The following is a 27,341-nucleotide window of genomic DNA, read 5'->3' as shown; positions in this document are numbered from 1 at the left end:
ATTGCAGAGCACTGTTAGTACTTCAGTATATAAAGACATTTTAGGGGATTGTGGTAACCATTTGGCGAAGGCTCTTTTCTGACCAAGAATGATTGAATCCATGTGCACAAAGCTAACTCCAAAAAAGATAAATATGTGTTTTGATGAGCTTGGGATGGAGGAACTTGAGTGGCCTGCACAGAGCCCTGACTTAAAGCCCTGACCTTACTAAAGACTCTTTATGGTCCAGCATAACTGTGCCCCTGTGCACACAGCCAGCTTCATAAAGACATGGTTAGATGAGTTTGGTGTGAAGGAACCTGGATGGCCTTCACAGAGCCTGACCTCAACTCTACTAAACACCTTTGGGGGTAAGTTGGAACAGTGATCATGAGTCAGGTATTCTCTTCCAATCAGTACCTGATCTCACAAATGCTCTTTTGGATAAATGGATACAAACTCCCACAGATACACTCCAATATCTTGAAGAAACCAGTCCCAGAATAGTGGAGGGTGGTATAGCCAAGAAAAGGAATGAGGGAGAGATGAATCTCTAAAGGACAGCATAGAGGTGAGCATAACTCACATATTACATTTATCTCCAGCTATCCTTTCCAGATAAACTGTAATTCCTGGAGCTTTACTTTCACTTTATTTTTTTACCAACAAGGTTGCTTTAAATAGAAAACATATTTTTAAAGCATTACATCTGAAATAACAATTATTGCACTGAAAAGTAAAAGGTCAAAAGTAAAATAATAGTCGAGTCAATAACAAGCTACTAAAATAACAATTTTTGAATCACTTTATTGTATAAAAGAAAGGCGCAATTCATCATGTCAGCATGAAATGAACATTCAGGACCAGACAGACAAGAGAGGGTTTTATTACAATCCCCATAACTGGCGTATTTGGACCAGAGATCCTGGCATGAGGAGTGGACAAGAGAGCATCACTCCTCCCGGCTGCCAACTAGTTGTATGACTCCTTGTCTTGCTTTGCACCGGCTTGTGTGACTGCAGATGGTGATACACTTTTAGGGCTTTTTGTGGTTGACAGAGAAGAAGACTTGACACCTAAAAGGATAAAATAAGAATAATGCGCAATATGAGGAATTATATTTTGCAGCAGATGGAAGTGGATAAGTTTCACGTTTCTAAAGGAAGGCAAGGCCCTTTTACATGGAGACCCCTTGACCTTCGGTGTCAAACCTTGCCCCCCTTTTTTCCCGCCTCACTTTTTTATCTTTCCTTGCCATCCCCATCCCCCCTTATACTCTACCCTTCTTGACCTCCTGCCCATCCTTCTCTCCAATATTACCAGCCCCTATTTCCACCTTCCCTGCTGTTGAATGTACCCCATCCTGCAATCTCCATACATTCTCCCCCTCCATTTCCCTTACATCACTTCCCCAACTAAGTCCCCCACCCTACCCAAAGTTCCCCCCAAGAACCCCTTCATGAACCAGTTAAACAAGAGGAAAATACCGTATTTGCCGGCGTATAAGACGACTTTTTACCCCTTGAAAATCTTCTCAAAAGTCGGGGGTCGCCTTATACGCCGGTATACGGCATACTGACACTTTTTAGGGGGGCGGCGCGGTGCCACCGCCGCCCCCCCCCCTTCCAAAGGAAGGGACACTAAGTACAGGGGTGGGCAGGGGCTGTTTCTTACCTGGTTCCGGTCCCACGACGATCCTGTCCAGGAAGCGCGGCTGCTCCTTCAGTTCGGCCACTGGATGTTCGCGCGGCTGCTCGGCTGCGCCTCCTCACCGGTGATTGGCCGCCAGAAGTGTAGCTCAGGAAAGGCACACAGGCGGCCAATCACCGGCGAGGGGGCGGAGCCGAGCGGCCCCGCGAAAATCGAGTGCAGGAGCAGCAGGTAAGTGTTCAGTGTAGAGGTGCTGCTGCAACCACATATGCTGGCTGCAGCAGAACCATACTAGAACAGGGTCAGCAAGTGTAATTGGTGTCAGTGGGAGGAATAGTGCCCCATCATTGGTGTCACTGATACCAATGATGGAGCACTATTCCTCCCACTGACACCAATGATGGGGCACTATTCCTCCCACTGACACCAACGATGGGGCACTATTCCTCCCCCCCACTGACACCAACGATGGGGCACTATTCCCCCCCCCACTGACACCAATGATGGGGCACTATTCCCCCCCCCCACTGACACCAATGATGGGGCACTATTCCACCCCCCACTGACACCAATGATGGGGCACCATTCCACCCCCCACTGACACTAATGATGGGACACCATTCCTCCCACTGACACCAGTGTTGGGACACTATTCCTCCCACTGACACCAATGATGGGGCACTATTCCCCCACTGACACCAATGATGGGGCACTATTCCTGCCACTGATACCAATGATGGGGCACTATTCCTCCCACTGATACCAATGATGGGGCACTATTCCTGCCACTGATACCAATGATGGGGCACCTATTCCCCCCACTGATACTAATGATGGGGCACTATTCCTGCCACTAATGCCAATGATGGGGCACTATTCCTGCCACTAATACCAATGATGGGGCACTATTCCTCCCACTGACACCGATGATGGGGCACTATTCCTCCCACTGGTGTGCATTGGAAGAGGGGTAGTCTTATACGGCGAGTATAGCCCAAACACTACATTTTAGCAGGAAAAGTAGGGGGTCGTCTTATACGCCGGCAAATACGGTACATTTGGGCATGGGCACTATACATCTTTGTGCTCAATGTAATGAAGTGTGTTTGGATACAACATTACGCATGCTTTTACTATGTACTGTATATATCATTTTCTTATGACACTGAAATCAAGGCTTTGAATGTTTTAATGCTATGTTATGTTATAGACAGATAAAACTTTAGGGGTTTCGATATGTAGCACCATCCTAGATAGGTGCTAGGTTAGGTAAATTTAGTTCTTAGCTGCACTGTAATCAGTTGAGTTGCTTGTAATTATTTTGGGCTGTCCTGTGTCTCACTGGTTACAGAACTGACTGCTTTCCCCTGATTCTAGAGGATTCTGGAAAATACTGGGTTGGGAGAGTCAGCTGAATATTTATGCAGTCCCTGCCAATCCCTGGGGAAAGGTACCCAGATGGTAGCTGTGAGTGAGCATAAATAGTTTGGGACATGGAACAAAGGAGTTCTTTTCCAGGAGGGGGAGATCTCAGCCTGAAGGGCTGCTGTCCTTCTGGGCAGTCCAGCTATGCTTCTACTGCTCATTGAGGTCTCAGCGGGAGGGCTTATTCTGCTGAACTTTGCTGGAGCTGACTGAGGGACGTTTTGTTTTTTTTGGGGGGGGTTCTGGTCTGAAGATTTCACAAGAGAGGTGTCTTGAAGATATTGGAAGGAGGCATCCAATTATCCAAAAACATAATTGAGAACAGGCCAATGTGAAAGATTACAGTGACTGTGTGCTGCTGATATCCCTCTTGCATTAGGGTCAGCATTTACTTAACCTCCTCGGCAGTATGATTTTTTCCGATTTTTTGTGCTGAAAGCGGTACTTTTTTGCATGGAAATATGTAGTTTTTTATTGTAGGCTGTAATTTTTAGTAATAACTCACTGAAATCTGTACGAACAAGAGTCTAGTAAACATCCCGGGGATGATAAAACTTGAAACACGAAATCATAAATTATAATACAATAAATAATCATAAAAAATAATAATATAATAATAATAAATTTAATTCAATAATATAATCAAACCAAAAACACTGAAATTTGAAATACAGAGGCAAATTCGCACATCGCTGAGCAAAGTCGCAAAATCGTTTTCAGTGTCTGATGACGAATTTCCCCCACGAATCATTATCACTCAATTCTGCAAGTGGTTCTGATTTACTATCGCTGTTCTCTAGCCGGTCTAAAACTGCTTTTGACGTAAAGGGACGCTTTTTGGACGCCATGGACTTTTCTAAGTTTTCAGGCAGAAAGAACAGTCAAAATGCAGGCAGGGCGCAGGACAAAGCAGTAGGGACAAAATATATGTGAAATGCATTGAAACAGCAATGACAGCAAAAATTACATTTTTAAAAAATTTCAAATTTCCCACCGGTTCCGGCGCCCCTACGTCCCGACGTCACAGGGACCGGAACACGGAAGCCAGATGCCGGCATCGGCCGGAGGAGATGGCCGGGGACGCTGCAGGGGACACATCGCGGGAGCGAAGGACAAGGTAAGTGCTGCAGGGACCCCCTGAGCAACGCCGCATGGTAAGCCCGAGTGTAGCTCGGGGTTACCGCTCTTGGTATTGAAATTTTACCCCGAGCTACATTCGGGAATACCGCCAGGGAGGTTAAAGTGAGCATTGTATATGGTGTAACAGTGTTGCTCAGCCTATTATTTGCTGCTGCATAGACTGTGCTCAAGATCTTTAGAAGAAAGATAGGTGTCCTCAAGTTGCTACTTAATGTTCCTTGAGTATCCCACAGTTACTTTGCACCCGTCCAAGTTCAAGTTTTTTTTTTTTTTTAAAGGCATCAAAAAGCTACCCCTAGACTGATCACTGAGCCAAAAGAGTGAGAGACTGTGGGGTTGACTTACTAAAACTGGATATATAAAATATATTGATATAAAAACATATATAAACATTTAAAATTATAAGTCCAGTGACAAAAAAGCAAAGTGACAAAAAATCAAAAAAAACCCAGAAAATATATATATATAAATATAATTACAGTCCCGTGACAAAATTAAATCAAATTAAATTGTAATATATTTTCCATTTGATTCTTCCGTGTTACTGATCCCTTCACCATCCACCAGTGCAGAAATCAACATTAACCGCACTCACCAGATAATGGTGAGTCACACGCCTTTCAGGATTGTTAAGGGCTCCTGGACCCCCTTTGCTTTGTCTGGGACCTCCAAGTGCTCTTTCCTCTTATGTCTAGGTACCTCTTCTGCTTACTCCTCTCACCGAATCCCCCAAAGGAAAATCAGGAAGAAGAAAAGACCATAGTGTGATACCGCAGTAACTTCTCCTCAAATTAATCTCTCCAGACCACTCACATACTTTTGCGGGATATAGCCCACTTTTTATTCAAAACAACAGCGATTCTCTTCAGAAATGGTCCACTTTTCATGTACACCGATTATACAAGGACCTCACAGTTTAGTGTGCAGCAGGATGGCAGACCTCAGCTACAGACTCTTCTACTTAGGCTAAAATGGCCCCTTGGAACGCACCGCTCGGCGTGCGCTCCACTCACCGGAAATGACGTCAGACGACGGACCAGGCAACCGGAAGTGCGTCAACGCGTTTCGCCCCACCCACAGGGCGTTGATAACACCCTGTGGGTGGGGCGAAACGCGTTGACGCACTTCCGGTTGCCTGGTCCGTCGTCTGACGTCATTTCCGGTGAGTGGAGCGCACGCCGAGCGGTGCGTTCCAAGGGGCCATTTTAGCCTAAGTAGAAGAGTCTGTAGCTGAGGTCTGCCATCCTGCTGCACACTAAACTGTGAGGTCCTTGTATAATCGGTGTACATGAAAAGTGGACCATTTCTGAAGAGAATCGCTGTTGTTTTGAATAAAAAGTGGGCTATATCCCGCAAAAGTATGTGAGTGGTCTGGAGAGATTAATTTGAGGAGAAGTTACTGCGGTATCACACTATGGTCTTTTCTTCTTCCTGATTTTCCTTTGGGGGATTCGGTGAGAGGAGTAAGCAGAAGAGGTACCTAGACATAAGAGGAAAGAGCACTTGGAGGTCCCAGACAAAGCAAAGGGGGTCCAGGAGCCCTTAACAATCCTGAAAGGCGTGTGACTCACCATTATCTGGTGAGTGCGGTTAATGTTGATTTCTGCACTGGTGGATGGTGAAGGGATCAGTAACACGGAAGAATCAAATGGAAAATATATTACAATTTAATTTGATTTAATTTTGTCACGGGACTGTAATTATATTTATATATATATATTTTCTGGGGTTTTTTTGATTTTTTGTCACTTTGCTTTTTTGTCACTGGACTTATAATTTTAAATGTTTATATATGTTTTTATATCAATATATTTTATATATAATTTATTATATATATCTTTATTAGCACATTAATGTTTTTTTAACTGAGTAATGTAATTGATCATGTGGGTTTGCGCTGGTTTTCATTGTTAAAAGTTTTTGGTCTTTTGTACCTGTGCACAGCAGCATCTCACGGGGATTTGTATGGTAAATAGGAAGTCCTGAGCGCTGAGGTTTTGTTTTTTTACTAAAACTGGAGAATGCATAATCTGCTGCAGCTCTCCATAGAAATCAATCAGCTTCCAGTTTTTTTTCTAAAGTTTAATTGAACAACAGCTGAAGATAGAAGTTGATTGGCTACCATGCACAGCTGCACCAGATACTGCACTGTCCAGTTTTAATAATTAAACCTCTGTGTGCCTAGCTGCTAGTATTGGAAAAGAACCTTTAGGGTGGGGGGAATGCTACAGATAATTAGAATGACATTTACATATGATTTACAGTAAACTCTAAGCTGTGTATCACTGACCTTAACTGGAATCCAATCCCTTCATTGGCTCCCGATTGCCCAACGCATCAAGTTCAAGCTGCTAACCCTGACCTACAAGGCCATTCACAATGCCGCCCCGAACTACATAACTGACCTGATACCCAAATACTACCCTACCCGTGCCCTCCGCTCCTCACAGGACCTCCTGCTCTCTAGCTCCCTGGTCTCCTCCTCCCACGCCCGATTGCAGGACTTCTGTAGGACCTCCCCCATCCTCTGGAACTCCCTACCCCAATCCATCAGAATGTCACCTACCCTCCTCACCTTCAGGCACACCCTGAAAACCCTCCTCTTCAGGGAAGCCTACCCCAACCTCACCTAACACCCGACCTCACCCAACAATTAACCTCCTCCACTCCTCCCACCACTCCATCCCCCAAAGCCATCTCCTCCTGTGCCACCTTCCCCTCCCTCCTAGATTGTAAGCTTGAAAGAGCAGGGCCCTCGAACCCCTCATGTATTGTATTGTTACTGTCCTGTCTCATGTTATGTTCCCCTGCTACTGTACAGCGCTGAGCAAACCCTTTGGTGCTATATAAATACTGTATAATAATAATTCTCAAACAGGGATGTAATGGAATCACTGAATGGACTTTCTCTAAGACAGTTAGTGAAAAGTCCAACCCGAGGTGATCATATTCTAGACCTAGTACTGACAGATGGGGATCAACTGTCTCATGTTGAGGTGGGAGAACATTTGGGTTCTAGTGATCACCAATATCTTTGGTTTGATATTAAAATAAGAACTGAAAAATCATATACAAAAGTTTTAGGTTTCAAAAAGACAAATTTTGCTGAAATGGGTGAATTTCTGAAAAATGAGTTGAAAGGTTGGAGTAAAACGACAAGAGTAAGTAATGTCAGGCAAGTTAGTAAGAATAAAACAGAAGAAAAAAACAATATAGTTCAATAAAGAGATTAGTAGGATAGTAAAGGAGAAAATCAACATATAGGAGGTTCAATAGGAGGTGTGGCTGACAGACAATAGTATAAAAATAGACAAAAAGGGAGGGCAGACACATTATTTATTTCAGGTACTTATATAGCGCCGTCAATTTACGCAGCACTTTACATATATATATTGTACATTCACATCAGTCCCTAACCCTCAAGGGGTGTACAATCTAAGGTCCCTAACTCACATTCATACATACACATACTAGGGGCAATTTAGACAGGATCCAATTAACCTACCAGCATGTCTTTGGAGTGTGGGAGGAAACCGGAGCACCCCCACACAAGCACAGGGAGAACATGCAAACTCCATGCAGAAGGTGCCATGGTCGGGAATCGATCCCATGACCCATTTACTGCAAGGCAGACGTGCTAACCACTAAGCCTATTTAAGGCATTCCTGTCACTATGGGCGTATACCCTGAAGAAGTCACGTGGTAATCGTGACGCAACGCGTCGGTACGTGGTGGCAGTACTTCCGGTGCGCAGTGACGTCAGTTTCGGTGTGTGGGCCATCTTTATACACCTGGAACCATGCATATGCACCCATAATATGGGGAAATACCTGATGTTGCTGTGTGACATGTGAGTAGGATTTTTTTTGGATTTATATGTGCAATAAATACGGATTTACACTATGGAGGATTTCTATCTGTCTTTATCATGATCCTGTGTGGGTGAACTACTAATACAAGTACCAGGGAATTGGAGTACTCAGGAGGATAAAAGTCTGTGGGATATCCAGGAGGGTCCGTCTGGTGGAGACGAGATTATTCCTGGGAAAGTGTGTCTTACCCTAAAGCGAGCTGGCCCTTGTGGTCACGGTTAGGAGGTGAGGGGGCACTTCGGATGGTTTTGGATTCATGAGTTGGCACTGGATTTATGATTATTTACACGCGAGTTATTGCTGTGGAGCACCAATTTATATTTAATATTGGGACAGTGTGTGGACTTTTTTATAGTGGATATATATAACTTCACAGAGTGTTTTTGTATACACATGCACTTATTATGTTATTCACCTAGTGTGATCCCTGTTATTGGGGTTATTCTTTTATATCGATTTTATATCGATTATGTGTGTGCACTCACTTATTTAATATTGGTACACTTTTTCACTTAAGATTGTTTATTTATTTGAATATATTTAGTCTGATTTTGGTCACTTATGTTAGTATTTATTTAGCTCTGCACCATTATGTATTCACTAAGCCACTGTGCCACCGCACTACCAAAGCACAGAAAGAGGAGGAAACTGCTAAATCTATTAAGAAAGGAGATAAACCCTTTTTTAGGTACATTAGTGATAGAAATAAAAAATATGATGGGATCACTAAAATGAAAACTGGGCACAACACTTATGTTGAGGGAGACTTGGATGTAGCAAACCACTTAAACAATTACTTGTGTTCAGTTTTCTCAGAAATAAATTATACTAACAATATAAAGTTGGGAAATCATATTAGTTCTAGTAATGTTGGTTCATTTTTAGGGTTTCTGGAGACAGAGGTAGCAGAGGAACTGGCTCAGTTAAAGATTAATAAAGCAAAGGGCCCTGATGGTCTTCATCCCAGAGTTCTAAGAGAATTTGGAGGTATAGTTGCTGGACCATTAACTGATCTTTTTAATCAATCTCTTCTAACAGGAGTGATTGGCGAACAGCTAATATTTTACTTAACAACAAGAAGGGCAGCAAGGTAGAAGCTGGCAATTACAGGCCAGAGAGTTTAACATCGGTTGTGGTCAAGTTAATGGCATCACTCCCGAAAAGAAGGATCATTGATCACTTAAAAACACACAACTTGCTGGATCCAAAGCAGCATGGCTTTACTGAGGGCAGATCATGTCAGACTAATCTGACAGGACTTTTTTTTATATTTCCAATGTTTTGGACCAGGGTGATGCTGTGGACATAGCGTGTCATGATTTGATACAGTTCCACATAATGATCTAATACAAACGTTGTACAAGCTAGGACTTAGCCCTTGGGTGGTTCAGTGGATATGCAACTGGCTAAAGGATAGATACTAGAGTAGGGTTGTAAATGGGGTTCACTCGGAGCACATACCAGTCACTAGTGGTGTACCCCAAGGCTCTGTACTGGGTCCTGAACTATTTAATCTATACAGTTGTGTCCAAAATTATTCAACCCCCACTGAAATTGAGTGTTTTGGCCAGTTTGACATTGCTTTTGATCATTCAGTCATCTTGCTTACATTTACATTAAAGAGGCACTTGTAGGTCAGACAAATATAACATAACAGTTATAATGAAATAACCACAAATGTCTTTTCTGTGCTCACAGCATTATCAGTTTTATTCAACCCCCAAGTGACATTCAATCTTAGTACTTAGTACAGCATCCTTTTACAGTTATAACAGCTTTTAAACGTGAAGCATAGCTTGACACAAGTGTCTTGCAGCGATCTACGGGTATCTTCGCCCATTCTTCATGGGCAAAGGCCTCCAGTTCAGTCACATTCTTAGGCTTGCGCACTGCAACTGCTTTCTTTAAGTCCCACCAGAGGTTCTCAATCGGATTTAAGTCTGGTGACTGCGATGGCCACTCCAAAATGTTCCAGCCTTTCCTCTGCAACCATGCTCTAGTGGACTTGGAGGTATGCTTGGGATCATTGTCCTGTTGAAAGGTCCAACGTCTCCCAAGCCTCAGGTGTGTGACGGACTGCATCACGTTTCCATCCAATATCTCCTGGTACTGAAGAGAATTCATGGTACCTTGCACACGCTGAAGCTTCCCTGTACCTGCAGAAGCAAAACAGCCCCAAAGCATGATTGACCCTCCACCATGCTTCACAGTAGGCAAGGTGTTCTTTTCATCATAGGCCTTGTTCTTCCTCCTCCAAACATAGCGTTGATCCATGGGCCCAAACAGTTCTAATTTTGTTTCATCAGTCCACAGAACACTATCCCACAACTTTTGTGGTTTGTCCACATGGCTTTTGGCATACTGCAGTCGACTCTTCTTATTCTTTGGAGACAGCAAGGGGGTACGCCTGGGAGTTCTGGCACGGAGGCCTTCATTACGCAGTGTGCGTCTTATTGTCTGGGCTGAAACTTCTGTACCCACATCTGACAAATCTTTTCTCAGTTCCTCAGCAGTCACACGGGGACTTCTCTCCACTCTACGCTTCAGGTAGCGCACAGCAGTCGAAGTCAGCATCTTCTTTCTGCCACGACCAGGTAGCGTTTCAACAGTGCCCTTTGCCTTGAATTTGCGAATGATGCTTCCTAAGGTGTCTCTTGGTATGTTTAACATCTTTGCAATCTTCTTATAGCCATTGCCCTTCCTGTGAAGAGAAATCACCTCTTCTCTTGTCTTCCTGGACCATTCTCTTGCCTTCACCATGTTTGTAACCACACCAGTAAATGTCTAGAAGGAGCTGAGTATCACAGTCATTTTAAAGCTGCCTAATTGGTGCTTATTATGCTTGATTGCTGCTCGGTGACATCCACAGGTGTTTTCAATACCTGATGGAAAGCACCTGTATGAACCTCTGTTCTTCAGAGTGGTAGTCTTTAAGGGGTTGAATAATTGTGGCAATGAAGAAACCACATAAGAACCATTTACTACTGTATTACATAAACAATTGATGTCATTTTAGTTGCATTTGGGTAGTTACAACGTCCTTGTAGGATTTGATTCTGAATACAAATCCAAATGTACACTATAGTCCCTAAACCCCTTTACAGCATTGGGGGTTGAATAATTTTGGACACAACTGTATGTAAGTGACATAACTAAAGGTTTTTGCTCGTGATACAAAGGTATGTAATAAGGTTGATATCCCTGTAGGTGTTTGTAACATGGAACATGATTTGGCATTGCTGGAAGATTGGTCAAAAAAAGTGGAAATTGCAGGTCAATGATTCTAAATGTAAGATAATGCACCTAGGAAAAAATACAAGGGAGAGTACAACATTGCGGGTACAGTGTTGGCTAGCACTACAGAGGAAAAGATTTGGGGGTGATGATTGAAAAATGAGCAAACAGTGTGACCAGGCAGTGGGGAAAGTGAATAGAATTCTAGGGTACATCACTAGAGGGGCCACCAGCAGGAGGAAGGAGGTCCTGATTCCCCTATATAGATCTCTAGTGAGACCTCATTTAGGATACTGTGTCCAATTCCTGTGTAGAGCTCCTAAGATGCGTTTTGCCCTATTCAGGGCTTACCGTATTTGCCGGCGTATAAGACGACTTTTCAACCCGTGAAAATCTTCTGAAAAGTCGGGGGTCGTCTTATACGCCGGTATACGGCGAGCCGGTGTCAGGGCGGCACTTTTTCAAGGGGCGGTGTCCTCCAACGGACACTAAGTACAGGGGTGAGCAGAGGGGCTGCTGTACCTTACCTGGCTCCGGTCCCGGTCCCACGACGATCCGGTCCAGGAAGCGCGGCTGCTCCTTCTTTCAGTTCGGTCGCTCGATGGTCGCGTGGCCGCTCGGCTCCGCCTCCTCACCGGTGATTGGGCGCCAGCGCACACAGGCGACCAATCACGGGCGAGGAGGCGGAGCCAAACGGCCCCGCAAAAATCAAGCGGCCGAACTGAAAGAAGGAGCAGCCACTCCTCTCCCCCACTGACACTAACGATGGGGCACTATTCCTCCTCCACTGACACCAATGATGGGGCACTATTCTCCCCACTGACACCAATGATGGGGCACTATTCTCTCCATTGGCACCAATGATGGGGCACTATTCCTCCCCCACTGACACCAATGATGGGGCACTATTCCTCCCCCACTGACACCAATGATGGGGCACTATTCCTCCCCCACTCACACCAATGATGGGGCACTTTTCTCCCCACTGATACCAATGATGGGGCACTATTCTCCCCACTGACACCAATGATGGGGCACTATTCCTCCCCCACTGACACCAATGATGGGGCACTATTCCTCCCCCACTGACACCAATGATGGGGCACTATTCCTCCCGCACTGACACCAATGATGGGGCACTTTTCTCCCCACTGATACCAATGATGGGGCACTATTCTCCCCACTGACACCAATGATGGGGCACTATTCCTCCCCCACTGACACCAATGATGGGGCACTATTCCTCCCCCACTGACACCAATGATGGGGCACTATTCCTCCCGCACTGACACCAATGATGGGGCACTTTTCTCCCCACTGATACCAATGATGGGGCACTATTCTCCCCACTGACACCAATGATGGGGCAATATTCCTCCCCCACTGACACCAACGATGGGGCACTATTCCTCCTCCCCACTGATAGCAATGATGGGGCACTATTCCTTCCACTGATACCAATGATGGGGCGCTATTCCTCCCACTGAAACCAATGATGGGGTGCAATTCCTCCCACTGACACCAATGATGGGGCACTATTCCTTCCACTGAAACCAATGATGGGGCGCTATTCCTCCCACTGACACCAATGATGGGGCACAATTCCTGCCACTGATACCAATGATGGGGCACTATTCCTCCCACTGACACCAATGATGGGGCGCAATTTCTGCCACTGATACCAATGATGGGGCGCAATTCCTCCCACTGACACCAATGATGGGGCGCAATTCCTGCCACTGACACCAATGATGGGGCGCTATTCCTCCCACTGACACTAATGATGGAGCGCTATTCCTCCCACTGACACTAATGATGGGAGACTATTCCTCCCACTGACACCAATGATGTGGCACGATTCTTCCCACTGACACCAATGATGGGGTACTATTCCTCCCACTGACTAATGATGGGGCACTATTCCTCCCACTGACACTAATGATGGGACACTATTCCTCACACACTGACACTACTGATGGGGCACCATCATTGGTGTCAGTGGGAGGAATAGTGTCCCATCATTGGTATCAGTGGGAGGAATAGTGCCCCATCATTGGTGTCAGTGGATGAAATAGTGCCCCATCATTAGTGTCAGTGGGAGGAGTAGTACCTCATCATTGGTATCAGTGGGAGGAATCATGCCACATCATTGGTGTCAGTGGGAGGAATAGCACCCTATCATTGGAATACCATACTGAAATACCATACCATATTGAAATCAAATCTGATGTTTTTTCATTTTTATTTGGTGTGCGTTGGAAGAGGGGTAGTCTTATACGGCGAGTATAGCTCAAACCCTATATTTTAACAGGAAAAGTAGGGGGGTCGTCTTATATGCCGGAAAATACGGTAATTGTAAGCGCCCGGATAGGGTGAAATGCTTCTGAGGAGCTCTACAGTGGTGGAGAGCATGAGCTAAAGTCATCTTAATCCTATTTCTACCAATCTACATATACAGTGAGCCGGAGGATGCCATTTTGTTGTAGTCTTTTTGGAGCCTGACAAGCTGCTTTCATCCTTCCTTCAGCAGTATTTCATGCCGGTCCAACTGATTTGAGTTTGGGGGACATCTGAGTGGTATTATTTTTATTTATTTGGGAGGCACAAGTGTACCGTAAAGCCTGCTATCAACAGCCTCTTAAAAATCAATGACCGGCTGAAATGTTGCAGCTTGACACTGTTCCAAGTGGTACCTACGTTAAGGAATGTATGCTTTCAGGAACGCATGCTCAGCATGCAGGAATTCCGCATTTGGGGCTTACATCTCTGAACACATAAAGCCTCCAACAGCAGTACCACTTGGAACAGGGTCCAGTCGCTACTGGCATTAGGCTGTTGCTTCACCTGTGCTTCCATTGTCCCCCAAAATGCCAGCGATTTCTGTTGGAGCCAAACCGCCCCGTGTGCATGAACCCTAAAACACTGAAAGCTCTATGTTTGAATGACCTTTGCTCATCTTCTAAAAAGTAATGTTTTGAGGTCAGATACATACTGAGTGGAAAATGAGAATCCTCAGAGGTGCTGAAGAGGTTTTGATGGTATTCACTGGTTCATAGACAGCGGGGCAAGAGAACAGATATCACAAAGGGTAGATGTAGTAGATTAATGTAGGAATTCCCCCTTCTTCTCTTTCTTTTTCTTGGGGTCTGCTCTACCTAGATTTTTTTTTCGTTTTCTTCATGTTTGTAGCCTAATTTCACTTCCCTGACATCTGCGCTGGTGACATTTCTATCTCTGATGAATTTTAAAAAACGAACAGTAAACCAACACAACATCTGCTGCCTCCTTGATCACGGGGTTGTTAAACTTACTTGTAGACAGTTTAAGTGCGTGGATGTAATCATTCCAGAATGAACATTCGTTGTGTTTCAGATCCTGACCATTCGGCAGACTCTTCGTGAACTCTTTGAATTTTCTGCCGCCACTCTGTGTCCGATATTCAGGCCATGGTGGTAACGCAACATTCCTTTTCTTGGAATAAGTGTAGGGAAAGTTGGGGTTTCTGCAAAGCAAAGACATTTTATGTGGAATATTGCTTAGATTTTTAAAGCATAAATCCTTCTAATCTAACCTAGCTGACATGATAAACTCAGTTTTTACATATTGATACCCTGCTTAAAGCACAAGTCTGGACATAGAGAAAACAAATACCGTTGCAGTAGGGCCCGCCAAGGGTTAGCCACTGGATACACCTAGGGGTGCAGGCAACAAGGTGTAATACCTTATTCCTTGCTCCGGTAGGCTCAGTTGACATGCAAAACTTCCTCTCTAAGGTGCTCCTGGCCGCAGTTGCATGCCTGCCTCCTCCACATTCAATGCAGGATTAATAGCCCTCCATTATACATGATGACACAGAGGGACCACCAACAGACTGGAGCAGAGGAGAGACAAGGACTGCACTGGAATGGGCAGTAAGGTAAGTAATACAGCCTCTTTATCTTACCCTAGTCCTAAAAAGTATATAACCTCTGCAGTGCTTAGAATTTTAAAGCACAAGTCCTTCTGATCTAACCTAGCTGACATGATAAACTCAGTTTTACATATTGGTACCCTGCTTAAAGCACAAGTTTGGACATAGAGAAAACAAATACCATTGCAGTAGGGCCCGCCAAGGGTTAGCCACTGGTTTCCCCCCCAAGGGTACAGTCAACAAGGTGTAATACCTTATTCCTTGCTCCGGTAGGCTCAGTTGACATGCAAAACTTCCTCTCTAAGGTGCTCCTGGCTGCAGTTGCATGCCTGTCCCTCCACATTCAATGCAGGATTAATAGTCCTCCATTATACATGATGACACCGAGGGACCACCAACAGACTGGAGCAGAGGAGAGACAAGGACTGCACTGGAATGGGCAGTAAGGTAATTAATACAGCCTCTTCATCTCATCCTAGTCCTAAAAAGTATATAACCTCTGCAGTGCGAAGGGGCCCTCACTGCAATGTTTTTTTTCCTATTGTTCATCCTATAGTTGGCTTTAAGCTGGAGAGTTACTAGTCTACATTTCATGTTTGCAGCCAGGGTATAGCCAGCCTGAACTTTGTTTATGTTGTCTAGGTTCAATAGGTTTTTCCTAAGACCTATGACATTGTTTGCCTCTGCCTGCCACTGGGAAGTGCTCTACCGTAGATAGAATGAGAAGGTACAATTCATTAGGATATGAATATTTTTTTTTAAAGAGATAATGTAGTAGGGCCCTATTAAAAATTAAGGAATGTTTAACAGTTCAGGGGTCAGTAAAAGTAACACTGAGTTCAGGAGCCAGTAGTAAGCAGTGCAAAGTGCAGGGGTCAATAGTAATTAACGCAGAGTTCAGTAGTCAGTAGTAAGTAATGCAGAGCTTGAGGGACATTGGTAAGTAATGCAGAGTTTATTGTACAGCGCTGAGCAAACCCTTTGGCACTATATAAACTCGATGTAATAAATAATAATAAGTTTAGGGGACAGTAGTATGTAATGCAGAGCACGGGGGTCAGTAGTACGTAATGCAGAGTTCAGGGGTCAGTAGTAAGTAATGCAGAGCACGGGGGTCAATAGTACCTAATGCAGAGTTCAGGGGTCAGTAGTATGTAACGCAGAGCACAGGGGTCAGTAGTAAGTAATGCAGAGTTCAGGGGACAGTAGTATGTAACGCAGAGCACGGGGGTCAGTAGTAAGTAATGCAGAATTCAGGGGACAGTAGTATGTAATGCAGAGTTCAGGGGACAGTAGTATGTAACGCAGAGCACGGGGGTCAGTAGTAAGTAATGCAGAGTTCAGGGGACAGTAGTATGTAACGCAGAGCACGGGGGTCAGTAGTAAGTAATGCAGAGTTCAGGGGACAGTAGTATGTAATGCAGAGCACGGGGGTCAGTAGTAAGTAATGTAGAGTTCAGGGGACAGTAGTATGTAATGCAGAGCATGGGGGTCAGTAGTAAGTAATGCAGAGTTCAGGGGACAGTAGTATGTAATGCAGAGCACGGGGGTCAGTAGTAAGTAATGCAGAGTTCAGGGGACTGTAGTATGTAATGCAGAGCACGGGGGTCCGTAGTAAGTAATGCAGAGTTCAGGGGACAGTAGTATGTAATGCAGAGCACGGGGGTCAGTAGTAAGTAATGCAGAGTTCAGGGGACAGTAGTATGTAACGCAGAGCACGGGGGTCAGTAGTAAGTAATGTAGAGTTCAGGGGACAGTAGTATGTAATGCAGAGCACGGGGGTCAGTAGTAAGTAATGCAGAGTTCAGGGGACTGTAGTATGTAATGCAGAGCACGGGGGTCAGTAGTAAGTAATGCAGAGTTCAGGGGACAGTAGTATAGAACGCAGAGCACGGGGGCAGGGGTGTATTTACCACAAGGCAAACAAGGAATTTGCCTAGGGTGGCGGTTTTTAGGGGGGGGCAGCAATGTCCCCCAGAAAAGGGATGGAAGAAGGGAAACATGCGGCATGGGGACCAGGTGGGATCCGAGAGAGATTGCGAGCTGCTTAATGGTGTATGCAGAGCCTGACTCTTGTTCCCGGGGCTGTGCAGAGCTGTGAAGGTATCTTTCTTGACGGGGGGGGGGTATTACTGGAAGGCTCTCTCAGGTGGGGGGGGGGGTGGGCAGGGGTGTTGTTGGTCAATGTCAGGCGCTCTCTATGGGGGGGGCCCTATTTTTGTGTTGCCTAGGGCTGCACAAAAGCTAAATACACCACTGCACGGGGGTCAGTAGTAAGTAATGCAGAGTTCAGGAATCAATAGCAATGCAGAATTCTGGGGGATAGTAGAAAGTAAAGCAGAGTGCAGGAGTCAGTAGTAAGTGATGCAGACTTCAGAGATCAGTAGTCTGAAAAGCGGAGTTTAGGGGTCAGTAGTATGTAACGCAGACTTTAGGGGCAAGTAGTAACAAAGAGTTCAGCAGTAAGTAATGCAGAGTTTAGGGAGTCAGTAGTAACACACAGTTCAAAGTTGAGTGCAGAGGTCAGTAGTATGTAACACAGAGGTCAGTAGTATGTAACACAGAGGTCAGTAGTATAATGCAGGGCAAAGGAGTAAGTAATGCAGAATACAGAGACCAGTAGTATGTAATGCACAGTGCAGGGGTCAGGAGCATGTAGCAGGGGAGTAACACTGCATGGATGGAACAGCTTCAGGTTTGTAAGGCTGGATGGCATGAGCCATTCTTCCTAACCAAGGAGGGGGTGCCCGCTGTAGACAGAGCTCACTTGGGGGAAGGTGTCAGCTGGAAGGTACACTGTAATAGCCTAGGCAATGGAAGGAGTGGAATCTTTCACCTTGAAATGGCCAAACCCGAGAGAGTCAGTTGCGATCTACCATTTACATGCCTGCAATCAGCAGACTGAGATTGACAGGTTGCTGACCCCTGGAGTAGAGAAGGAATAAAATGCTGTTTTTTTCCATCTGTGTCCCATTCAAGAGATTTCCCTCCACTCCCTGTCCTATAGACACAACACAGACACAAGAAGTGAGGGAAAGTCTTTCAAAAGTGAAGTAAAATCCCCTCTTAAGCAATAACAGGTGTCCCTACTGGAAGATTTATCCACTATGCCTGTTCTGGTTGCAGCTCGAAATTTAGAATTTTCTCTTCTTTTTTAGTCCTGGTGCCAATGATCACCTGGAAAATAGTGACAGTGAATCTCTGTAATGGAGACCAACCCAACCCAGGTCCTTCTAACTCTTCACTTCTTTGTCCAAAACCAAAATAAAAAAGATTTAGCTTTAGATAAACTTTAATGGTGCAAGGCAAGAAAACAAGTCAGTGGTTCCTGAGGAATCAGCGAAAATTAACTAAATGGGTGTTCCTGTCAGCTTCCTGTGGCATGACATCACAGGTGGAAAACTGACGGCCCAACAGCGCCTGCATCCAGTCAAATGCAAGCATGGTTCCTATAGTCTGACAGTTAGCGGGGCTGACTGTCAAAATAAAGTAGCCACAGCGGTGGATTCATCCATCCCCCTGTATATCATCGATGGAGGGATCTCTTGGATTTGTTACATTCACATTGAATGAAAAAAATATTTTTTTAAAAGAAAGCTCAGTAAATGGAATAAAAAAAAACATCAAATGAATGTAAAATATGTTATTAATATTTAGGAAACAAAACAATGACATTAAGCCTGGGCTCACATATATGCGGTGCAATATATCACTTGTGATTCACACCACATTCCTGTACAAATCACATGCGATTTGTGTGCGGTGCGACTGGAGCCATACATTTTGTATGACTCTAATCGCACCGCACCAATAATGTGCAGGACCCTTTTTTTGGTCTGCACTACAATCGGACCCCATGGGTATTCACACCTATGCGATCCGATTCTGCACATCGCACCGCGTTTTGCGGACCGCTTTTGGGGTGTTGTTAACATAACATACACACCCGCAGCGGTTCACATGAACGGGGTGCGATTCTGATGCGGTGCGGAATTCGCACAGAAAACACTGCAAATTCCGCACTAATACCACTTTAAGTCCTTTAACCACCTCCCGTCTGGCCATTGTATATAAACGGCCGGACGGTGGCACTCCAGGGTCGGGTGGCCCTTTATAATGCCCTCCCCGCCTCCTGCTTGTGCGCGCTCCCTGCGAGTGCGCAGCACCGCGATCCGGTGCCCGCTGTGTCCTCCGGACACAGTGGAACACCGATCTTTGGACGGGACCTCTGAGCAAGGTCCCGATCATGTGATCACTGATTGGCCAATCAGTGATCACATGCAGAGTAGTAAGCAAGATGTCACTTGTGACATCATTGCTTACTACGTGTGAAATCTGTGAATGATCACAGAGGTCACATGGTACAAGGCTATTCACAACTGCCTTGTACCATGTGACAAGCTGTGACCAATCACAGCTCACACAGTAGTTCTCAATGGCTGCAAGAATGCAGCTAGAGAGGAGGAATGATTGCTTTTACAGCCTTTATGGGTGTAAAAGCAATCAGTGTAAAAAAAAAAAATCTTCATCACCTCCTACAAGTAGTACAGTGTCACCATAGTGACACTGTACTGCTAGTGTGACAATATGTAAAAAAAAAACAAAAAAAAAACCCATAAATAATAATATAAAAAAATGTAAAGAAAAATGTTTAAAAATTATAATTTTGGTTATAAACTAATTTGGTTTATTTTTTTTTTTACTAAAAAGATAACGGAATAAATTTTGGCCAAGATTTATGATGAAATACTATTTATTTGCAAAATTCTATAAGAAAAACACTTTTTTGAAAAAATGTTTGGACATTTTAATTTACATAGCAAAAAAAATAAGAATCCCAGTGGTGAATTAATACCACCAAAATAAAGTTTTATCTGTCTCAAAAAAATGCTAAAAAATTCATATGGGTACAGTGTTGCATGACCGCGCAATTGTCATTCAAATTGTGATAGCGCTGAAAGCTGAAATTGGCCTGGGCAGGAAGGGGGTAAAAGTGTCCAGACTGGAAGTGGTTAAAAAAAATGTGATGTTTATATTAGTGCATTGCTGCATTAATTACCGTTTCAAGTGAAAATGAAAGCTTCCCTTGATAATACAGGATGGGAGGAGGTTTGGTGTGTCACAACTTATTTTTGATACCATGTTGACAATATTTCTGTTATTTCAGGTTTGGCAGCGTAAAGAAAAAATAGGGACTAAGCCGGGACGATTTATTGGTAAATAGGGGACATCTCTGGTAGTAAGGAACGTCTGGTAACTGTAGAACAGTACTCACCCCGTCTTCACAAAGTTAGCCAGGTACTGCATGATCTGTAGGGAAAGTTTCCTCTCCTCACCAGAAAACTGATCTCTATAAAGCGAATGAAATGGAATTCCAAAAGTGTAAATTACATCCTCAGGCAGATCCAGACCGGAACTGAAAAAATAAAAAAAATACACACTTAGCCAACAAAAGGTATAGTTTACATTTTAAAGGTTTATGTCCCTATTGGGGAGATTTACCCTCTCTCCCTCCTGGTGACCGTTATCAAAGAGACAAAATATTTTGAGTTGTCATTAGAGCAGGATGTGGGAGAAAATCCTTAGCTGAGAACACATATTCCTACAATAACTCTAGGATGTGAGAAGGATGAGAAAGTATAACGTGAGTCAAATAAAAGTTTATTGTACATGTCGGAAGGGCTTATGTGGTAGGCTGAGTCGGTGTCAAAGAGCAGGCCTGATAGCAGGGGCGGACTGACCATTCGGGCACTTGGGCACTGCCGAGAGCCCGGGGTCAGTAGGGGGCCCCATGAGATGCCCCGGTACCTTTCATAGGCTTTTTTGGGTGTGGTTTGAGTGTGGGCGAGGACACAGGAGCCCTCCCTGCCCACATCCGATTCACCCAGCTGCCTGGGCCCCCTGTTAGCCTGGGCCCCGTACAGGAGGCACCAAAGATCCATTATCTCCTGCGTTCAAAGACTCAGATCAAACGGGCGTTAGTAACAAGCAGCGTGTTCATCCGCTGGTGATCAGAGGTTGTGCAGCTCAATCATGAAGCTGGGGAAGCTTGATAAAACTTTTTTTTTTTTTTTTACTATTAGGTATATATATATATATATATATATATATTTACAATTAATTATATAATTTTGTATACCATAGATACATTTTATGGTTCACAGTTTATATGACTTTTTATTGCTAATCGATCTTTCCATTTGCCACCCGGCCTATAGCCGTTTGGCGGCGGCAAAAATGCTTCACCTTTCCGGGTGCACGCCATTTGGCGTGCTCCCGCACATGCGCAGTGTAGCTCGGGGTTACCGCTTTTGGTACTGAAACTTACCCCGAGCTACACTCGGGAATACCGCCAGGGAGGTTAATAAATTTAGGCCGAGATGTATTCTGCTACTTGTCTTTGGTGAAAATAACCCAAATTAGGATGTATTTTTTAGTTTGTAGGAAAGTTATAGAGTTCACAAACTATGGTATAGATCTGAATATTGATCAATCCTGAAGTACTGACAGCCAATCTAATTTCTTGAGGTCCAAGAATGTCAGAACAGTACAGATATCCCCCAAATGACCCCTTTTTGCAGAGTAGACAGTCCGATGTACTTCATAAGAGGAATGGCGAGTTTTTTGAAGTTGTATTTTTTTTGTCATAATTTTTCGGAAAATGAAAAAATTAAAAAAATTAGTTTCACTATTTTTTTTTACATACTGTCACCAGTGCAGTACAGCGTCATCATATAACTGGCATGGCGGTGATCAGGGACACTGACTGGTGACAGTATGAAAAAAAAAATATATTTTTTTTTTTATTTTTTATTACATTTTTTCTTTTTTTTAAGATTTTTTTTTCATATTTCACTATGACCAAAGTAGTACAATGTTACCATAGTAACATTGTACTACTTTGGGGAAGTGATCAGTATACAACTGTCATGTGACCTGCTGTGATTGGTCACAGCAGGTCACATGGTACTGGCAACGGGGGCCGATACTCAGATCTGTCACCGGCAGTGTACCTCGGACACGGCCGATGACAGATCTGAGTACCGGGCCCCGTTGCTGGTGCCATGTAACCTGCTGTGACCAATCACAGCAGGTCACATGACAGTTGTATACAATGGATGGCTTCATTCATGCCATCCATTGTATACTAGTGCCTAGCTGTGAATGGTCACAGCAGGTCACATGCACATGTCATGTGATTAGCTGTGGCCAAATCACAGCTAAGCACAAAAAAGAAAAAAAAAAAAAAAAAACCTGAATGAATCGATGTCATTCAGGTAAATGCTTGCTTATAGCAAAGTAATTCTTTGCTATAAGCAGATTGTGTAAAAAAAAAAAAAATACTGATCACTTCCCCAAAGTAGTACAGTGTTACTATGGTAACATTGTACTACTTTGGTCATAGTAAAGTATGAAAAAAAATCTTAAAAAAAATTAAAAAAAATGTAATAAAAAATTAAAAATAATAATAAAAAAAAAATATATATATATATTTTTTTTCATACTGTCACCAGTCAGTGTCCCTGTTCACCGCCATGCCAGTTATATGATGACGCTGTACTGCACTGGTGACAGTATGTAAAACGAAATAGTGAAAATAATTTTTTTAATTTCATTTTCCGAAAAATTATGACAAAAAAAATAAAAATTCAAAAAACGCGCCATGCCTCCTATGAAATACGTCGGACTGTCTAATTTGCAAAAAGGGGTCATTTGGGGATATCTGTACTGTTCTGACATTCTTGGACCTCAAGAAATTAAATTGGCTGTCTGTGAAAAATGTGTTTTTTTTCAAAATTTTTGGTCTTTTTTTGTTAATTTTGCAAAAAATAAAAACCCCAGCGGTGATTAAATACCACCAAAAGAAAGCTCTAGTTGTGTGAAGAAAATGATAAAATTTTAGTTTGGGTACAATGTTGTATGACCGCGCAATTGTCATTCAAAGTGTGAGAGCGCTGAAACGTGAAAAATGGCCTGGGCAGGAAGGTGTAAAATTGCCCGGTATTGAAATGGTTAACCAGCGATTCTTATGCCAGTTTTACAATTAAGCTCTCAATTTTTTCCATCATTTCCATCCATTTTTTCCATGTGTATGTGTGTATATATATATTTTTATTTTTTTTGTGTGTACATGTTTTCTATATATACCTTTCCTGTATGTGGTTTTTGACAATATTATTATTACTATACGTATTGCTATTTTTATGAGTATTTTCATGTGTATTGCTATGCTCATCTACAGTATCACCACCTGTTATACCATCATGATTCATGTAAATATTTTGAGGGGAATTTGTATATGTATCTGTTTGTTTTTTTGATCAGCTCTGATGAAGAAGGGAGCACCCTTCGAAACGCGTTAGCCTTCATTCCCCCCCCCCCTTTTGGATTTACCTGTAACCCTGTTTGGATTATGGTTACTTATGCCTGTTATACCATCACTTTGTGAGTATATTTCCTTAATAATAAAATTAATCACTATTTATTGAGGTAATGCGCAAGGTTTGTGCGCTCTTTCTTTCATCTTGCCCCCGTAGAGGAGGACCAGTGGTATCCCCTTATCCACGGCCCTGGCTACTATCATAGCACTAAAAACTGAAAAATGGCCTGGTAATGAAAGGGTTATACAGGCTAGTACTCAGAAGTTAAAGTAGAACTTTGCTCAAAAAGTGAAGTACCGCTGATTTTTGGAGGGGAGGAAGGAGTACCAATTTTTATTGGTACCTGGTCCTCTTCTGCAATCCTCACCTAGGTTAGGATGACGGTGCTTGCCCTGTCTCACTCCCCTCCTGCAGCCTCCTTTGACACATCACAAGTCCCAAGAGGCTGCAGGACCAGTGACATGCAAGCTCATGCATGCGCAATGGACAGCCAGCTGTAGTTCCTCAGGAAATCACATCCAGCTCCCATATCCAAGATGGCGATACCAGGGACCCACAGCAGTAAGAAGATCTGGCTGTGGGAAGACAGCACTGGACTCAGCCATTGGTAAGTACCTGTTTTTAAGGTTGGCAGCTATAGTATTTTCTCTATAAACTCTCAAATATGGGAACTCTGTTAACCACTTCCATACCGGACACTTTTACCCCCTTCCTGCCCAGGCCAATTTTCAGCGTTTCAGTGCTATCACACTTTGAATGACAATTGCGCGGTCATGCAATACTGCAACCATATGACATTTTTAGCATTTATTTGAGACAGATAAAAACGTTATTTTGGTGGTATTTATTCACCACTGGTATATTTTTTTTTTTGCTATATAAGTGAAAAAGTCCAAATATTTAGAAAAAAAGTGTTTTTCTTATATAAATTTTGCAAATAAATAATCTTTTTTCATAAATCTTGGCCAAAATGTATTCAGCTATCTTTTTAGTAAAAAAAAATAAATAACCCAAACAAGTTTATAAATTATAATTTTTCAAAAAAGTTTTTTAAATTTTTATATTATTATTTGTTTTGGGTTTTTTTTACATACCGTCACCCTAGCAGTCACTGTACTACTTGTGGGGGGTGATGAAGATTTTTTTTTTTACACTGATTGTTTTTACACCCATAAAGGCTGTAAAAGCAATCATTTCTCCTTCTCTCTGGCTGCATTCCTGCAGCCATTGAGAAATACTGTGCGAGCTGTGATTGGTCAGAGCTTGTCACATGGTACAAGGCTGTTGTGAATAGCCCTGTACCATGTGACCTCTGTGATCATTCACAGATTTTACAAGTAGTAAGCAATGATGTCAGAAGTGACATCTTGCTTACTACTATTCATGTGATCACTGGTTGGCCAATCAGTGATCACATGATCGGGACCTCACACAGAGGTTCCGTACAACGATCCGGATTGCGGTGCTGCATGCTACCAGGGAGCACGCACAAGCAGGGAGCAGGGAAGGACGTTTATAAATGGCCCCCCGCCCCTGCACTGCCCCTGTCCTGCCGTTTATATACATGGGCCGGACGGGAAGTGGTTAAAGTATATGTAAATCCCCACCTTGTAAAACAACCCATTCAGTTTAAAATAGAAATAAAAATAAAAATATTTGTGTATAGATATAAAAACGTTATACATACATTTTCCCTCTGTTTTATAAGTGATTACATACCCTCTCAGCTACTTATGCAGCTGAGAACAGAGATGTGGGAGAGGATAAACAGCAGAACAATGAACATCCTACTGAATGGCTGTGGGGGGGGGGGGGGTGAACAGAAGTCTGACCATTGGAGGAGAGCAGTCTGAGTTCCCACCAGGGCTGGCAAACTGACCACACTCTGCTCTCATGCCTAGTGTAGTCGGTTTTTAAATAGAAAAGCAGAGCGAATGGCAGGAACACCATGGATCTCACAGAAAGGAAGCAATACAAAAAGAACAGGATACTTTTTCATACAAGTACATGGTACAGCAGGCACATATCCAAATATGACATTTTCAGCTTGCATATTCTTTAACTTTGGTGAGATTTCCTCTAATTTCCTTTTGCATCTTCAGGACAGGAAGTGAAGGGAAATCTCCCCAAGCAGGATGCAGCGAGCAAAAAATAACTTGGCAGGTTTCTACCCATCCCTTACCCTTTATAAAACTTTAGCTGCTTCCTTCTGTGAATCAGATGGTGGTTTTCTTGTGAAGTTTTTACTGCAAGTAACTGCTGTTTATGCATTCTTTTCATTGCATGGTCTCTATGATCACTGTAATAAAGTTCAGGCCATGCACTGACTTCCCCTTCAGTGATATATGTACACAGCTGTGCAGTTCTCATGTCTTGTTATGTATTGTACTGTGATTGATTTCTGTTTTTATATCATTCCTTAGGATAATTATTACAGTTAATATTCAGATTACTGTGGCGTTTCTACATTTGGGAACCCATGTATCAACCAAAATTGTAAAATTAAATGAGCTAATGGTGATTTATGAACTCTAATGAATTTATTATTTCTCATTGCCAGCCAAATTCTCAGCTTTAAACTCCTATTAATAGAGTCGTGCTTGAGGCAAATGTAAGAATGTTGTCACGGGTCCAAAGTAGGAAATGTGCACTTAAATCCCAACATACATTTTCACATTGTGATGAAATGGCTTGATTTTCCCAGGACCCCCTTGCACTCAGATTGAGCAGGTCTCTCGAAATGCCTCTAGAGTAGTGGTTGTCAACCACCAGGCTGTGGTCCACTCCTAGGCTGTGGCTACTCTCCTATTGAGCTTCCAGTCAGCTGTAGATCCCCTAACCGCCTACACTGTCTCCCACTCCCATAATGCCCCCAACCTTCTACAGCGGACCGCAGTGCCCCTAAACCCCCCCCCCCAGTGTACCCCAGCCTACTGCAGGCCCTCCAGTCCCCCATAGTGCCCCCAAACTCTAAGAGTAGCATACATTTTCTGTCAACCTCCACCAAAAGTGCCTCCTAGCTTAACCACTTGCCTACCAGGCACTTATACCCCCTTCCTTACCAGGCCAATTTTCAGCTTTCAGCGCTGCCGCACTTTGATTGACAATTGCGCGGTCATGCAACATTGTACCCATATGAAATTTTGATCATTTTTTTCACACAAATAGAGCTTTCTTTTGGTGGTATTTAATAGCCACTGGGCGCTTTACTTTTTGCGCTATAAATAAAAAAAGTGCAAAAAATTTGAAAAAAGTTTCTTTGTTTCTATTATAAAATTTTTCAAACAGGTATTTTTTCTCCTTCACTGATGTGCGTTGATGAGGCAGCACTGATGGGCACTGATAGGCGGCACTGATGGGCACTGATAGGCAGCACTAAAGGGCACTGATAGACGGCACTAATGAAGTGTCACGGATAGGCGGCACTGATAGACAGCACTAATGAGGTGTCATGGATAGGCGGCACTAATATGCAGCACTGATAGGCGGCACTGATAGGTGACACTGATGATGGGTACTGATAGACGGCACTGACTGGCATCACTGCTGGGCACTGACTGGCGGCACTGACTGGCACAACCCCTGGGCACTGACTGGTGGCACTGACTGGCGGCACTGCTGGGCTGCACTGGTGGGTGGCACTGGTGGGAAGCACTGGTGGGTGGGCACAGGTGGGTGGCACTGGTGGGCAGCACAGGTGGGTGGCACTGGTGGGTGGCACTGCTGGGCACAGGTAGGTGGCACTTCTGG

General features: G+C 43.7%; 1 protein-coding gene across 1 annotated transcript in view; it reads right to left on the bottom strand.

Moving 5' to 3' along the window:
* Positions 1 to 766: 766 nt before the first annotated feature.
* Positions 767 to 27,341, bottom strand: part of TG (thyroglobulin) — a 439,344-nt gene continuing 412,769 nt past the window's right edge. Inside the window, exons 46-48 of the mRNA XM_089685945.1 lie at positions 20,486 to 20,626; positions 14,612 to 14,802; positions 767 to 1,055 (exon numbers count right to left, since the gene is read on the bottom strand). Coding sequence (XP_089542071.1) covers positions 952 to 1,055; positions 14,612 to 14,802; positions 20,486 to 20,626 — 436 coding nt within the window. The 3' untranslated portion in view covers positions 767 to 951. The remainder of the gene's footprint in view (positions 1,056 to 14,611; positions 14,803 to 20,485; positions 20,627 to 27,341) is intronic.

The sequence above is a fragment of the Staurois parvus genome, unplaced genomic scaffold (assembly GCF_062004578.1).
Source record: "Staurois parvus isolate SC_StPar_1 unplaced genomic scaffold, SC_StPar_1.0 ptg000389l, whole genome shotgun sequence".
Taxonomy (NCBI): Eukaryota; Metazoa; Chordata; class Amphibia; order Anura; family Ranidae; genus Staurois; species Staurois parvus.
The sequence above is the reverse complement of the archived record's forward strand: the minus strand, read 5'-3'. Positions and strand labels throughout refer to the sequence as shown.